Source organism: Anopheles nili, chromosome 3, assembly GCF_943737925.1.
Source record: "Anopheles nili chromosome 3, idAnoNiliSN_F5_01, whole genome shotgun sequence".
NCBI lineage: Eukaryota > Metazoa > Arthropoda > Insecta > Diptera > Culicidae > Anopheles > Anopheles nili.
Genome location: NC_071292.1, coordinates 38,212,260 through 38,228,146, shown reverse-complemented (window position 1 = coordinate 38,228,146; position 15,887 = coordinate 38,212,260). Strand labels below are relative to the sequence as shown.

Below are 15,887 nucleotides of genomic sequence, written 5' to 3'. Positions count from 1 at the left end.
ATGTTATCTTGTGCTCGGGAGTTTTCACGTACTTCCTTCTCCCATGCTATAAGATTTCTCCGTTTTAGCATCAATTTTATTGCATAAATCTTCAATTTTTATATTCATTTTTTCTTTTGCTAGATACTTTTTCTACTGTAAGCTTTCTAAACTCCCGTTTAGTTCATCCAGAGCTTTTTTGTGTTAAAGAGCATTCTCGATTTCTTCTCTTTCGATAGAGATTTTTCTATTTTCGTTGGAAGTGAGATCGAGCATGTTTTCTTTTGTTCTCAATATTTTACAATTCTCCCCTTATCTACGGTTTTCTCGATTTCGAGAGAAATAATAAAAGGGCTTGTTTTGTTGTAATCTGCCACACCACCTTTTCATGCTTCTGTTGTTTAGTAACCTCTCCTTTGTTCAATCTCTTTTCTGTCTATAACTTTTATTGTTTTTCGAGATTCCCACTTAGATCGTTCATATTCTCCATTTATCTCTACCCCTTTACATTTTATCAGCAGATCTATCTGTCCATTTCACAATTTTACTGTCACCTAATGCTATAAATTTAAACCATAACTCACTTCCTTCCGTTTAAAGCTTTACTACTTTTTTCCTTCTGCTTCATACATTTTTTCGCTTTCGTCAGAAACAATATGAAATGAGATTTCTGTCATTTAAGAGCTTCTTTTCCCCATCCTGTACATATTGTCACATTTGCGAGCCATGGTATTTTACGAGTTTTTGCATCTTCATTGTTTTCGTTATGCCCTTGTACATATTCCACATTATAGCAAGAGATGATAAAAGACGTGTTTACTTCCATTTTATAGCTTTCCCATTCTTCCTCTCCTGAACTCTGTGTCTCCACCATCACAGATCTTTCACTTACTCCGCTTACCCGGTTACCGCAACTCCTTCTGCCAACAAATAGGCCAACCACCTACATTCATTCAACATCGCTATGCAGATCCCACCCATTCATCCAAATAATTTCATTTTCCCAGCAAAGTGCGCCCGAAACTCGTGCAAAACCTACGTTGCGTACTCAAAACCCCGCGATAGTCGCGCAGATTATCTGTTCGGCAGAACAAATGCCAGCCAATATAACGACTGATCGTTTTTGTTTCTCAATTTCTCTTGAAATATCATTTTTAAAAATTCAAAAGTTTATTCTCGAAATCTTCGTCCAGTTTAATCAACGATTTTATTGTTACTTTTAAGCTTGTAGTGCTTTATAAGGTGTTACACGACCATGGACACATAAACGATTCGGCAATAGTGTGCCTTGAAGCATATTAAATTCTTGCATTTGCCTACCTTACACTAGCATAAATGAAAAAACAGATTGCAAAATACCACAGTGTCCGAAGAGAGACCGATCATAACAGCTATATCTGTTTTACAAACACTGTCGCAACACCTTTTTCACTACGAGGCACAAAGCATTTAATTTATATCCTGTTCGCTAAACACTCAGCAATAAAACAAATAATGAAACAAAACAGCATCACCTTCCGTTGCTTAGTAAAATATTGGGCATGCATGCGTAATGTACTACTAAGCATCGAATATCCAAAACATAAAAATCGAATGCGAGAACGCGGAGAAAAGCTATTCAAATGAAATCAGATTCAAGGAGATCGACAAGGGTTCTGCTGGCCTGGGACTCGTCACCTGTTTCAATGCTGCAAGCCACCTTTTTGCGGACGCATTCGAACCCGACTTGAAACGATAGGCGTGTCCATGGTTGTAGTTCACTAGCTGGAAGAACTCGTCTTGAAGCGGCAAATCGGACTCTTCCGCAGTCCATCCTTCGAGAGGAAATATTTTCGATGGTTCCTTTTTAAAATTACTTCGTTCGTTGCTGTAAGTATGAAATGATTTTAGTACTACATAAAGCGAACACTATCGAAATCACAAATCTTTTTATCTTTACATACCCCTTAAATGTTTTTGGAGGGAAGTATATCATCGTGCTTGATCTTATTAGTATCCAGTACCGTTGCCAGGAAGCAACAGTCGGCTTGCGCCCGTACTTTAAAATCGTCTTCCGCTTCAGGTAACCTTCTACTAGATTGCCACTCGTAATGGGTTCCAGTTCTACTAGATGCAAAGGTGCATAAGTTTCCGTTTCTTGATCACTTCTAGGGCCTCCGCTAGCGGTTGCCCCGATGCTATGGGCACGCCTTGCTTCCACGTAGGAATCATCGAGCAAGTGACGCATTTTGTTCAGACCATCCATCATTTTTACATGCCGACTGTTCGATGCCGACGAGGAGCTCGACTGTTCGGAAGATCTAGGATAAAAAATGCTAAAAAATGCAAACGAGAATGAAATAGGTTTCACAATAACCACAATCCGCAACAAAGAACAGCGTGCTCATACTTTGTTCCTAAACTATAGCATTTCCTATGGCCAGGTATGAACTGTCGCGCGCTTCCAGTAGCGTTGTGGCTAGTGCTTGGAGAGCAAATCATCGAATCTGGAGAATCTTTGTCCTCTGTTAGAGCAGTAGCGATGGTCCTCCCGTTTCTGCGTGAAATATCACTCTGATCTGTTTTTGGCTTTTGTAGTCTTACGGTACACGCGGTGGATGGCGCGCTGGTAGTGGGCTCCAAGTTGAGAGATTTTCTAAGCATAAAAAATTTATTGAGAAATTGTTTGTTGCTGAACAACATTGCTTAAATTTCAACATGTATAATAAGCATGATTTACTTGTATTGATCTTCCTCAAATATGTTCTGAAGCTCGTCGATATATCGCCGCGACTGTAGATAGCGCAGCGTCGGTGGCACCGGGCTGATGAATGTATAATTCGAACTTTGGTAGCTAGACAACACACGCAGTACATTATTCATTTTGGTTTCGCGGGCATAACTTTCCTCTCCCGATTTGCTAGGATGCATCAGATCGATGTAAATAATATCTGTCAGAAAAATGCCTAAGAACAAAATACGATTTAAAAAAAAATTCAGATATAAATTTTTAGTCGTACCTAGATATGGAATTCCAGGCAGTTTAAACTGATTCAAGCATTTTCGTAAAGCCGCCCAGTTATCGCTCTCATCGAACAGTTGGCTCAAACGATCTAACTGTTGTTGGTCTTTGCGGGACACCAACAGCCAACTTTCCTTTAAACGATGCACGCTCGCACTCTTCAGGGCAGATATTACGGCAAATAGTGAGTGGAGATTGTTGATATCGTGTAATTTCTTGGCCACCTGCAATTGCAACATAAATACATTACAAACATTGCTTTTCACTTAATTTACACAATAATAAAAAATAGATAAAAAATAAATAATAGACATTTAAAATTCGTAAATTTCAGGCAAACGCAGACTTAATTTGAAGCGACCATGTAGGAAAACACAATTTGATGAGGTGATTGATGTTGTACAATTAATTAAAAGCACCTCACCGAAGTGTTACAGAGTCCTTCAGGATCGTAAAATATAATGCTATGTACCAAAGTGTTGACCCAATTAACTAAATAGTAAAATATTTCAGGTAGCCACCTTAATAAAATGGCTGATAATCTCTGCTCTATCTTTCGGGCTGACTCCATTGAGTATTTCTTGTACAGTCCAAAAGGTCGTGTGGTTGAAGCGTTTTGTGAATCCCACCACATTCGGCGCTAGAGTATGTTTGTTTTTCTTTGTCCACCCGCAGCCAGTTAGCTCTTCGGGTTGTATTGCATTGAAGATAGGAAAATCCAGCAGTGTTATTTGAGCAGCAAGTTCCGCCGGAGACACCTGCTGGCAGCTGAACACTATCGAGCCCACATCGCTTATCGTAGTATTCGGCGGTAAGCTGTAGGATTTTTTTGAATAGCTATGCCATGGTCTAGAAAGAAACAACGAGAACATGAAAGAATATTTCGGCGCAGCAAGCCTCTGCATGTGTCGGTAGGACAAGTTACCTAAAGGATGATGAAGTGCTACATCCATCGTTGAGGCTTTCGATCGAACCTCCGGTTGCTTTATGGCACAAGTGTTTGTCATCCAATTGATGACGATCACGATGTCGTTCGGATTTACGTTTGCCGTTCTCGATCAATGGGGTATCGATGCTTCCATCTATCGCTTTATCCGTGTGCCGATGCTTTTGCACGTCGGTGGTGCTAAGTTGTTCATAACCATCATCTCCATCGCCATCGAAAGATTCGTTGTGGCCGCCTGTTGATGAGGAGCTCCGACTAGGCTTCGTATCTCTGCCTACCTTACTTTTGCACGTGTGTCTGTCGGCAAGATCACGCGGTATTTCTGAATAGCGCATCATTCGACACCGTACGAAAACGATACACAAATTAGCATCGTACTCCTAAGAAATAAGATCTTCTTCTTCTTCCGCCTCTGCGAGGTTGTATCAGGATCGGTCGAAGAAATCCAGCTACTCGATCGTTCCCGAGTAAATTTGTGGGTTTCGTGTAACCCAGACCACTGTTTGCCTATGGAGCGTAAACTACTTTGAGTATTTCAATTGACTGCTTTTGCAATGTACAATTTTGTCGAAAGTTTTGTAAACAATTTACAGTTTTGTTTTGAAAGTTTAGCAGTTTTGACATTCTTTCTGACATTCTATCCACCGTTTGTCAACTATGAAGTTTATATTACACAGCGCAAGATTACAACGTATTTACTCATTTTTATAGTCAAATCCATTCGTCACTTTCCAAAAAAAGTGTAGCTAAATCCATAGATTGTAAAAAATCACATTGGGTTGCTCTTTTTTGTCAATAAACTGTTGCCAATTCTACCGGTAGTTTATATTGGGATGCCCAAATTAAGCATTGATCGAAGGTCTTCCTACTGTTGATTTGCTTGCATGAATGAATGAGAGAAACATATAGTATTTACTCACCGTCATATCTTTGTCATTTTTCGAAATATTTTTAATGAAGAAAATGAATCCAAATTTACTTGAGGACATTTTTTCTTTAATTGTACATTACTTACTGGCTTTCAGATGCTGCTTCGTGCGAATGTTTCTATGATTTACTTCTATGGCAATCCGCCATTTTACTGCTACCATGACGTCAGCAGTGCATAGAAAAGCGACTGTTCACGGAAGACGGCACGCGGGTTTATGCCTGGTCAGGAAAATTCGCTACCGAGTGATAGACCAATTCGTGTAGTGTTTTTTCTATCTCGAGAAGATTTCGTGATTGAAAGAAAAAAGCGACCAATTCCGTGATAGGCCGTAACCATCAAAATCCTGTAGGCCTTTGGTCGCTGATCCAAGTGTTTGTGCGTTCTAACGAAGATTATCGACATCGTTATCTCAGACACCGTTCGGTTTCGTCTGGTAGTGTGGCCAATTGATCACTAATGTGATACGAATTACGCCAAGTGCAAACAAATGTGGGAAGCCACCAGGGAGCAGGTACTCTTTCCCATCCATCACCTCTGTCCCGTCGACGATTCAATCTCAAATATGTTACCGATGTGTAATAGTTGCCCATGAAGTGGTTGCTTGAAGCGAGAAGAAAACCGAGTGGCGCGGTTTAAAGAATTGAAGACAAGAAAAACTATGTACGTGTGGTGTCCTTGGATGTAGAATAATCCTTTTTAGATTACTTACCAGCTTCGTACGTGTAAAAACGAATTATTTGCATTTTATCAAGCTTTCGCTCGATTAACTTGCTGACACTGAAAGATATGGTAACAATAGAGAACGATGAAAAATAGATCTAAAACTTCGTTGACGAACGGCAGTGGCAGTAGCAGCAGTAGCAGCAGTAGTGGCAGTGGAAGTGAGAACTACGCCAACGGAGGCAACTATGTCCCCTCGGGGACACCGTCAGGAACGGCAGGGGCGTGTAGTGGCTCGGGTGGAGTGCTGAACGGTGGTACCAGACATCAGCAGGCTTCATCGAGCAGCCTGGGTGTCGGAAATTCTCCTGTTGGATCAGCTTCCGCCATCGATGCTGCGGGGTCGGGTGGCCCGGAAGCCAACACTGTGGAACCGCAGCAGCAAGCAGCGAACAATCATAACCACCATAGCCATCAAATGAATCGCAGCCCTATATTTCAGCAGCAGAAGCAAGGTGGTAACAGACCGCATATATCACTGGACAAATGTGATGATTTTCAATTCAATGTACCGCCGGAAGCTCCAGTTTTCGAACCATCGGAAGAGGATTTCAGAAATCCTCTCGTGTACATCAACAAAATACGGCCATTGGCGGAAAAGTATGGAATCTGCAAAATTCGACCCCCGAAAGTGAGTGTATCATTCAGTTGTTAAGCCTACTTTTTACTACTCACCGGAACTCTTTATTTAATCCATAAAAAGCTTGTCACGACGTTTTAATGGGATGAAAAAAAAAAGACTCTGTTCCTAACCCAACCGATAGTGTTCTTGGTTGCTAGGAGACAGAAAAAAGCAGTTTTGTGGTGCTGAGGTGGAAAATAAATCCATTTTCGTTTTCTGTTCGTTTTTACCCTGTCGATGCTTTGCCTATTCCATGCTATGTACACATTCGCCCTTTTCCTTATGATTCTTTTTCTCTTCCTTTAGTCCTTTCAGCCACCCTTCACGGTCGATGTAGAAAAGCTGACTTTTACGCCACGCATCCAGCGATTGAATGAATTGGAAGCGGAAACACGTATTAAGCTGAACTTTCTCGATCAGATTGCAAAGTTTTGTGAGTTGCAGGGAACTTCCTTGAAGATTCCGATGGTCGAAAGAAAACCGCTCGATCTCTACACTTTGCACAAGATTGTGAATCAGGAGGGTGGTCTGGAGGTGGTAACGAAGGAGCGCAAGTGGTCGAAAGTAGCATGCCGGATGGGCTACCAGCAGGGCAAGAGTGTTGGGTCGAACCTCCGGGCGCACTACGATCGTCTGCTCTATCCGTTCGACGTGTACCGCTCGGGCAAGGTGGTGGATCTGGCCAACATCGAGCCGGAACCCTCCGAAGATTGCGAGTATGAACCGCACTGCATAGAGTCTAGGCAGCAGGTGCAGCCTCCGATGACGGCGGCTCGTCGATCGCAACGTTTTGCCCAGCAGCAGAGTAGCAGCAAAGCTTCGTCTTCTGCCGGCAGCAGCGCAAGCGGTGGGAGCGTTCGAGGATCGTCGGACGAAATGTCTCCAGGGAAAAAAGATCTTCGCCATAGGAGCATTTGGGAGTTTGCGAGTAAGCTGGCCGTTGCTGCCCTACGAGTCGACCAATCCGCTACGAACGGGGGCACTGTCAAGCAGGAAAAGAAGGAAGGTGGGTCACAGAACTATGATCCGATGGCGAAATATATCTGCCACATGTGCAATCGAGGAGACGTCGAGGAGTCTATGCTTCTGTGTGACGGGTGCGACGCATCGTACCACACGTTTTGTCTGATGCCGCCCTTGCAGGACATTCCGAAGGGTGACTGGCGCTGTCCCAAATGCATCGTGGAGGAGAACTCGAAGCCAGTGGAAGCGTTTGGTTTTGAGCAAGCGCAACGGGAATACACACTGCAGCAATTCGGCGAAATGGCAGATCAATTCAAATCGAACTACTTTAACATGCCTGTTCATCTCGTACCGACGGAGTTGGTGGAGAAGGAGTTTTGGCGCATAGTGTCATCTATCGATGAAGATGTTACTGTCGAGTACGGTGCTGATTTACACACAATGGACCACGGTAGCGGCTTCCCAACGAAATCATCGCCCTACCTTTCGCCCAGTGACCAAGAGTACGCCGAATCGAGCTGGAATCTGAACAACCTTCCCGTGTTGGATGAGTCAATTCTCGGGCACATCAACGCGGACATCAGTGGAATGAAGGTACCGTGGATGTACGTCGGCATGTGCTTTGCTACTTTTTGCTGGCACAACGAGGATCACTGGAGCTATTCGATCAACTATCTGCACTGGGGCGAACCAAAGACATGGTACGGTGTGCCGGGCAGTCGAGCGGAGGAATTCGAGCTAGCGATGAAGTCGGCCGCACCGGAGCTATTCCATTCCCAGCCAGATCTGTTGCATCAGCTGGTGACAATTATGAATCCGAACATTCTGATGAATGCCAACGTGCCCGTATTCCGGACGGATCAGCACGCGGGCGAGTTTGTCGTGACATTCCCGAGGGCGTACCACGCTGGTTTCAATCAGGGGTACAACTTTGCTGAGGCGGTCAATTTTGCACCGGCGGACTGGATGAAGATGGGTAGGGAATGTGTCAATCACTACTCGAAGCTCCGGCGCTACTGTGTGTTCTCGCACGATGAGCTCGTCTGCAAAATGGCTCTTGAGCCAGACCGGCTGAACTTAGGCATCGCGACTGCCTGTTACATTGATATGGCAGAAATGGTCGATACGGAGAAGAAGCTTCGAAAGAACCTTCTTGAATGGGTAAGGATACAGCAAACAAAGCTGTGCTTTTTTCTTTTACAAATTTGTGCAAATCTCGTACAAACGTTTACTGCTCAAATTATTAGCTAAAGATAGATTAATAATAGATTGAAATTCTTCTAATTGTAGGGTGTATCGAATGCCGAACGAGAAGCGTTCGAACTGCTGACAGACGACGCTAGACAATGTGAGATATGCAAAACGACCTGCTTCTTATCGGCCGTCAACTGCAAGTGTACCAAAAACCTGGCCTGTTTGCGCCATTTTGCCGAGCTGTGCGAATGTCCTCCGGAAAATCACACGCTAAAGTACCGATACACGTTGGACGAACTGCCTTTGATGGTGCAAAAGCTAAAGGTGAAGGCGGAGTCGTTCGAAAAGTGGCTGTTTCGAGTGCGTGATGTGCTTGACCCGTCAGTATCGAGTAGTATCACGCTCGAGGAACTTCAAAGCATTGCGCACGAAGCCGAGAGCCAAAAGTTTCCAAACAGCGTGATCCTAGAGCGATTGAATCTGTCCATACTGGAGGCCCAAAAGTGCATCACGGTGATTCAACAGCTCGACATAAATAAAATTCGTACTCGGACTCGCAATTCACTGGAGTGTGCGAAGTACAAACTATCGATGGACGAATTGGAATTGTTTATAAATGAAATTAACAATCTGCGATGCGTAATACGCGAAGGTGACAGCGTACGGGAGTTGCAAAGAATCGGACAGGATTGGTTGCGGCAGGCGGATAAAACATTGAAATTGCGCTTCAAGGACACAAATGTTCAACAGCTAAACCAACTGATCGAAGAGGGCAATGCGTTGTGTATCGAGCTGCCGCAAATCGTGGAGTTGAAGGATCGACTAACACAATACAAATGGTATCGAGAGGCGCAAACTTTGCGTGAAAATACAGTCGATCGATTGTCGTTAGAAGACATCAAGAAGCTGATCCATGAAGGCATGCGAATACTACCGCACACAGTATTAGAGAGAGAGCTGTCCCAGCTGCATGGCATCATGCTTCAGGTGAGAAAAAATTGCAGCCGAACGAACACTTGTTTTGTGTGCAGTGTGAAGGTAACCGGACGGTTATATATTCTTTTTGTTTCAGATTGTCGATTGGGAACAGTCGGCCAATCAGTGCTTCAAAACTGAAACCCAACACAAGATCAGCGAAATAGACAGTCTGTTGGAGAGAGCGCAAAATATTGAATCATATTTGCCTCTGGCTGGGCAGCTGAAGGACTCGCTGCACAAGTCGAAGGAATGGCTGCACGCGATCGAGTCGCTCGAGAGCAGCAAAAATTACAACTTTTTTCACACGCTTCAAAATTTGGCAAACAGAGCCAAACTGCTGCCGGTCGAGATGGAGAGCAAGCTGTTGTGTGAAACGATATTCGGTACCACGACGGTCGGCGGAGGCTGCTACAACCGAAACGGAGGGCAGATGCTATTATTTAATTCGATGGGATTTGTCGGAACAAGTAGCGATGAGTGGCGCAACAAAACGTCATCGCCTTCGTCGTCGCTAAAAAGAAAACGAATCGGATCAATCTCAAGCGATCCGGTGATTCCGAGTAGTGATATTGAGACGATTATGAAAAAGATCAAAGATGATTCCAGCATTGGAGAGCAAGACAAGATATTGTTGCGGGCGAAATTATTGCATGATTGGAGTGAACTAGATGAATTTGGTGCCGGTAGTGGCAAACATTTGCTCGGTCGATCCGACGACGTACAGCAACAGCAACAGCAGGATCAGCAGCAGCAACAGCAGCAAAATCGTCTGAATAATAGTGATAGCGGTGTGGTTTATCATTGCGCCAAGTGTTACGAGATGGTTGCGAAAGCAAATGTATTGCGAAAGTATCGCCACAAGCAACATCATCATCATTGTCGCCATCACGAACGACATAACCGAGCGGTAATGAAGCAGGAGCCAAAACAGCAGCAAATGGGCATTAGTGGTACTATGTCATCCCTTGAGCAACTGCTGCAAATGAAAACTCTTAGTGAAGACGATTTTCTTGCGGATAATGTTCCGTCCGCAGCAGGGTTAAGCAGTTTCGATGATTTTTCGCTGAAGTTCGGAGAACACTACGATGGCGAAGAGGAACCGGAAGATGAAGAGGCAGCTGATGAAGTGAAAGCAGATGACGAGGATGAGGACGATGATGATTCTAACGTTGGCCAGCTTGGGCGGAATGGGTGTCATGGTTGCAAACCACCAGATGAAAATGAACGCGAATCAGGTGCCCTAAAACCGCTATTGGCTGCCGGCAAAATTAAGACGGAGCAATTAGATGATGGTGGGCGAATAAAGGAAGAAGAAAAAGAGGAGGCAAAATTGCGAAATAATGTGAGGGGATCAACAGGAGGAGAAGGATCCGTGGTGGGTACTAAAACGACCGTTGACCACGAGAGTACTAGTCAATCGTTTGAAGTGCTGTCTTCAAACGTGAATCGAAATGTTAATCATTCAAACGGCAGCAGCACTAGCACCGCCAAATACCATTCACCGGAAAGGCAGAGACAGGAACAGGCTAATAACCATCAGGGTGCTAATTTATGATGATTCAAAAATCGGCACGTTGATGGTTGCGAAGACCATTGAGGCGGCGTCCAGCGAGGATGATTTTAATTGCACACACGCGTGGCTGGCAGTACTGAAATTGGATATAACTATAAGTATATTCTCGTGGAGAGAAAGTGCGTAACCGGTCGGTCGGTTGGGTGCGGATGGTCTCCAACAAATAGAAAAAATGGCCCACCTGATGATCCTTTTCCTCCCTGGTTTCGGATTAATCGAACAAACGACGGAGGAATGAGGAAGGTTAAATTATTAGACACCAGCTATTTTTTTGGTTAGCTGATAAGATTTTGATTCTTCTACGTGTGTATATTGAACTGGAAGGAAGCTGAGAAATAAGTAACACAGGACCTTAGACATGCTGTACGTCTCCAATGTAGCGCTGGGTAGAAGTAGTTAGTAGATGTACTAGAAAAGCGGTAGATGTTAAAAAAAAGAAAACCTAACGCCTCCTCAAGTTACTTTGATACTCGGTTTTGCTCTTACATTGCACGGGAGCAATGAGCATAATAGCTATCGAGAGAGAAACAGGCGAAAGTGCTTGAGTTTGGTAATGTAATATATAACAAAAAAGTTCGCATATTTACCTGGCGATCTTTGATGCTGCTGCACCAATGCTGCCGTTGCTGCTGCTATTGTTGTCGTCGGTTAAAGCCTGGCCAAGTTTCTTGCTGCACTCAGATGCGTTATACGTGATGCGGTGTTTTCAACAGATACATCTTGAACAACCTACTTGCGACGCATTTGTTCCTGTAGAATTTCCTTTTCCGTATTAGTGAGTGAGTGTGTTGCGTTTTTTTGGGGACAAATTACAATGCATGGCCACACGACATGTTATTTTTGAACGCGCTAATGCACATATAATTCACACTATATGGATATCATATTTCTACCGAGAGCTAACGTTAATCCTGTTTTTTCTCCCTCATCTAGAACGATTATTTTGGATTTAAGATTTCAACCTAGTTTCTGAGCAAAATCGTAGACACGAAAGATCTCTACATAGGATTTCTTAAAATAGGAAATTCGAATGAAATATTTAAGAGCGACGAAATCCGATGTTTGTATGCAGAAAACATAGTGCACTTCCCCAAAACACACTCACGCACTTTTTTGCACATTTGGACCAGACCGTAAAGTTAGGAATGTTGAGTGGGAGCTGTTGAGCCACGCCGCTAACAACTCACAATACGACGAGTACATTTTACAGCTCTGTTTCGTTCTAGTAATAAAACAAAAACAATCTAGCTACTTGGTGGAGTATCGTGTTTTTCTTTTCCTAAATAATTACAACCGAATGTAATATAACATGTACTGTTAACTGGATGCAGATACAGAACATTTAATTGCATACTAGAATAACTGCTAAATCAAGTCAACAAGTTTATTAAATAAAAAAAGTGAATCCATCGGTTAAGGCTTCTGTTATCTGAAACTATGACTGACTTGGTAAGTTTTTTTCGGCATCGCGAAATTATGTCTGAAGTAACAGCTATTGCACGCAGTAGCAAATAGCTATTGATGTGAAATAAGCAGAATGGTATTTTTATAATACGCTACAATGCTCTATCAGATAAATCATTCGGTTGAACTAAGCGCACCGGCAATCCGACAGAGGAAAGTATAAAGTTCATAAGTTTAAATGATGGCTAAAGCAATCTTCACGAGAACTGATAGGATGCGTTACATTTCCGATAAGCAAGGACATGTTCTAATTTTTGAGATTAAGCTTCGATAGTGTTGAACGGTAGTGATGCACTTATCGTACTACAACAGATCAGAAGCGTGGAATGATTTTCGTTCAGGATTAGTGGGTGCTGTTTTGTGACACACTAATCCTATCAACATGAGCAAACCGGTCTTCTCGTATAAGTGGAAGATGCACGTTGTGTTGTTACGTTACGGAAGACCCCAGCGGGAATCCCCTCTGAAGCTAGAAATCCCTGGCTTCAATACAACGTTCACCTTCGTTGCCGTTCGGACTGATCTGTTCGTTAACGACTTCGTAAATCGTTCAAGGCGCAGCTCTTTCAAACGGCGAATAATCCGCTACGGCGGATCAGGGCGGGCAGAGTCGATTCGCAAAATCGAGTTTCGTTCGATCGGTTCACGTTTGTAGGGGTCATCACATCTTTCTTCCCTCCTTGATAACCGAGCTGTCGAGGTGTAGGTGCATTGGTATAAAATCGTTTTGATTGCAATTGCACTATAGGCTAGATATTTCGATTAAGGATGGACAGCTTGGACCGTATTTTCTACGACTACGTCCGGCAATTAGCATACTAAATGTGTTAAATTTCGATTTTTAAGCGTTTGAACAAGTGATTGTAATAATAACTGAATTGATATAAAAAATAAGCAACTCTAATGAACATCAAGTAACCTATTCATTTTATCATTTTATTTACAATCAGTAAGAATAGTAAACTAGCATTTTATTAATCAGAAAGTATTATCGTATTATCGTATCGTATATCAAATTCGCTCAGGTCAATAATATCGTGCTCGAATCTGCATAAAACATTGCGGGGATTATTCCAGAGATTGCTGTTCCAGTCCGTTCCTTCTCTCATCGTTCGCTAGTAAAGCTTTTGAGTGTGTGTTTGTGTTAAATCGTTCCAGCATCCCGCTGCTTAACGAAAGATGATCTTGCGCGGTGATCTTCGCGGCTTCAATCCGATCAGTCATTCATGTTCGAGCCGTTGAGCGGGAAGAAGCGGTAACCTAAAAAGAGCTGGCGATTTCAAGGTTCCAGCAACAGGCATAAGTGGACAACGAAAATTCATCAGTTCCTTGTTAGCGCCATATCGCCATAGGAAATGAGTCCAAACAGAGTTCTAGTAGCATTACTGCTTCTCGTCACGTTCAACCATGGAGTGTTTTCACGTGAGTTTTTTTGCGGAACTTATAAAACCAAAAGCCTAGTTTCCAGTTTCTTGAATTTCCGGACTGGCAAATGTTGCGATGCGGCTGTGTTTGTGTACCTCTTGGAAGCTATTTTTTTGCTCACGATTTGTACTCTCACGATTACAGAGGATCCAGAGTGTAAAACGCCAACGATGACGGACGGATTCTGCGTTTCAATCGAGAGGTGTCGGAATATTTACTCCATCGTCAACTCGCCAACCCCGCCTTCGCGTGGCATACAGAACTACATCAAGAAGGCCGCCTGCACGTTGCCAGAGGTAGAACGAAGTGTATGCTGCCAGCCGATGGAGGTCGTTCCGGCCAGCACGACAACATCGACGACGACAACGACCACATCGGCTCCCAACGTCATTGTACCCGTTAAAACTGGCACTGGACCGGTCATTATGATTGGCAGCGAACCAGACCCGGGCGCCACGTTAAACTGGAGCATGCTACCAACGACAAGCTGCGGCACGATCACGATTAACCGAATAGCGCACGGGAATGCGACCCGCGTTTTTGAGTTTCCTTGGATGGCGTTGCTGCGGTACGAGTCGAACGGCGAGCTGTCGGATCGTTGTGGAGGATCGCTCATCAACAATCGCTATGTGTTGACGGCGGCACATTGCGTGAGGACATCCAGCAGTATCAAACTGTAAGTATAATAATCACGCGCGCGCGCGCATACTTGATATCCGATGCATTAAATGAGTAAATTTAGCTAGCATCGAACTTATTGATTACTATTGTTTAATGCACAATTACGTACATTGAAAGTACAATGGAGTAACTTCTACTCGTACAAACATGATGCGCGCATTTTGATGTGGTCACTAAAACAATTTACAACTTTGTTTAACATTAGTTGGTTTTGCTGAAAATAGTTTCAAACAGTATTACTAGTTTGAAAATAGTCTTTTTAATGAAATAGTCTTATTGAAAGTACTTCTTTTTGTTTTAACGACGATGCTATCAATCCTATTCATCCTGCAGGGTTAAAGTCCGTCTTGGCGAACATGACAAAACGAAGGAAATTGATTGTCATGTGTATAGCGATGGAGAGCAGGACTGCGCTGACGCTGCGTATGATGTGGATATCGAGTCCATGGTAGTCCACAAAGAGTACAACCGGCCGATCAAATTTCGTCATGACATAGCGTTGATTAGGATGGTGCGCGAGATCGATTTTAGCGGTAAGAGTCGATATCGATTATGCATGCACGAGATGTCGTTGTGCTAATGGCCTGTTACGTTTACTATTGCACAATTATAGATTCCGTTAAACCGATTTGCTTACCAGTAAATGAAGATACAAGACGAAAGGTGTTGCCGAGATACATCATCACCGGTTGGGGCACAACTGAGCAACAAGCTCTGTCGGATCTGCTGCTTCAGGCCATCGTTGATCATGTTCCGATTCCGGAGTGCCAGCAGAAGATGAATGAGAACTTCCTGTACGTAAACCTTGCCGACGAATGGCAGATGTGTGCGGCAGGAAAGAACCTAGTCGATTCCTGCCAGGGGGATTCGGGCGGTCCGCTAGGATTCAGCGTGAACGTAGCTGGATCGAGGTTTGTGCAGTTTGGTATCGTTTCGGCAGGAGTGAAGTCATGTGGAAAGGAAAGCGTGCCTGGAATTTACACTCGTGTTACAAGTTACATGAACTGGATAGTGGCAAATATGCAGCCATAAGTAAACTTTCCTCATCTACACCATCCACGTTAAACTTTAACCCTAAACACTAGGACGTACTGATAACTCATTTTAGTAATAGTTATAAAATAAAAAAAATGACCTATGTTATATTAATAACATTTATACAGAATTGAAAATGCGTACGGACTTATTTGCGTACAACTTTGAAACTCACTGGTATGCATAAATAAGCAAAGTTTTCAGAAGTAATACATTAATTATGAGACGCTTCCTCTAAATATTTGAAAAAAAAAAATGAATCTATTCCAAAAGAAATTGTTGGTGCGTGCGCTGTAATTTTAATTATTTTTTTGTGCTAAAGAAAACTGCAGCACAGCAAAGAAAATATGTCACATTTCACACTTTTCGTTTAAC

At 43.3% G+C, this 15,887-nt stretch overlaps 3 protein-coding genes across 3 annotated transcripts; 2 read left to right on the top strand and 1 right to left on the bottom strand.

Moving 5' to 3' along the window:
- Positions 1-1,197: 1,197 nt before the first annotated feature.
- On the bottom strand, positions 1,198-4,264 carry LOC128725242 (ras-specific guanine nucleotide-releasing factor RalGPS1). The gene is made up of 7 exons (XM_053818970.1): positions 3,906-4,264; positions 3,502-3,829; positions 2,979-3,204; positions 2,699-2,924; positions 2,369-2,614; positions 1,923-2,294; positions 1,198-1,846 (listed from the first exon to the last, which is right to left on the bottom strand). The coding sequence occupies exons 1-7, from the start codon at positions 4,262-4,264 to the stop codon at positions 1,594-1,596; spliced, it is 2,010 nt and encodes a 669-aa protein (XP_053674945.1). The 3' UTR covers positions 1,198-1,593.
- Positions 4,265-5,662: 1,398 nt separating this feature from the next.
- On the top strand, positions 5,663-12,267 carry LOC128722745 (lysine-specific demethylase lid). The gene is made up of 4 exons (XM_053816423.1): positions 5,663-6,208; positions 6,506-8,323; positions 8,453-9,343; positions 9,429-12,267. The coding sequence occupies exons 1-4, from the start codon at positions 5,663-5,665 to the stop codon at positions 10,887-10,889; spliced, it is 4,716 nt and encodes a 1,571-aa protein (XP_053672398.1). The 3' UTR covers positions 10,890-12,267.
- A 1,678-nt stretch (positions 12,268-13,945) lies between these two features.
- LOC128722620 (serine protease easter-like) lies at positions 13,946-15,632 on the top strand. The gene is made up of 3 exons (XM_053816295.1): positions 13,946-14,472; positions 14,811-15,010; positions 15,091-15,632. The coding sequence occupies exons 1-3, from the start codon at positions 13,967-13,969 to the stop codon at positions 15,507-15,509; spliced, it is 1,125 nt and encodes a 374-aa protein (XP_053672270.1). The 5' UTR covers positions 13,946-13,966; the 3' UTR covers positions 15,510-15,632.
- Positions 15,633-15,887: the final 255 nt, after the last annotated feature.

Coding starts and splice junctions, on each gene's coding strand:
- LOC128722745 (XM_053816423.1), top strand. CDS start 5,663: ATGAAAAATAGATCTAAAACTTCGTTGACGAACGGCAGTGGCAGTAGC. Junction 6,209..6,505: donor GCAAAATTCGACCCCCGAAA/GTGAGTGTATCA, acceptor CTCTTCCTTTAG/TCCTTTCAGCCACCCTTCAC. Junction 8,324..8,452: donor GAAAGAACCTTCTTGAATGG/GTAAGGATACAG, acceptor TTCTAATTGTAG/GGTGTATCGAATGCCGAACG.
- LOC128722620 (XM_053816295.1), top strand. CDS start 13,967: ATGACGGACGGATTCTGCGTTTCAATCGAGAGGTGTCGGAATATTTAC. Junction 14,473..14,810: donor ACATCCAGCAGTATCAAACT/GTAAGTATAATA, acceptor TTCATCCTGCAG/GGTTAAAGTCCGTCTTGGCG. Junction 15,011..15,090: donor GCGCGAGATCGATTTTAGCG/GTAAGAGTCGAT, acceptor GCACAATTATAG/ATTCCGTTAAACCGATTTGC.
- LOC128725242 (XM_053818970.1), bottom strand. CDS start 4,264: ATGATGCGCTATTCAGAAATACCGCGTGATCTTGCCGACAGACACACG. Junction 3,830..3,905: donor AGCACTTCATCATCCTTTAG/GTAACTTGTCCT, acceptor GTTTCTTTCTAG/ACCATGGCATAGCTATTCAA. Junction 2,925..2,978: donor GCCTGGAATTCCATATCTAG/GTACGACTAAAA, acceptor TTTTGTTCTTAG/GCATTTTTCTGACAGATATT.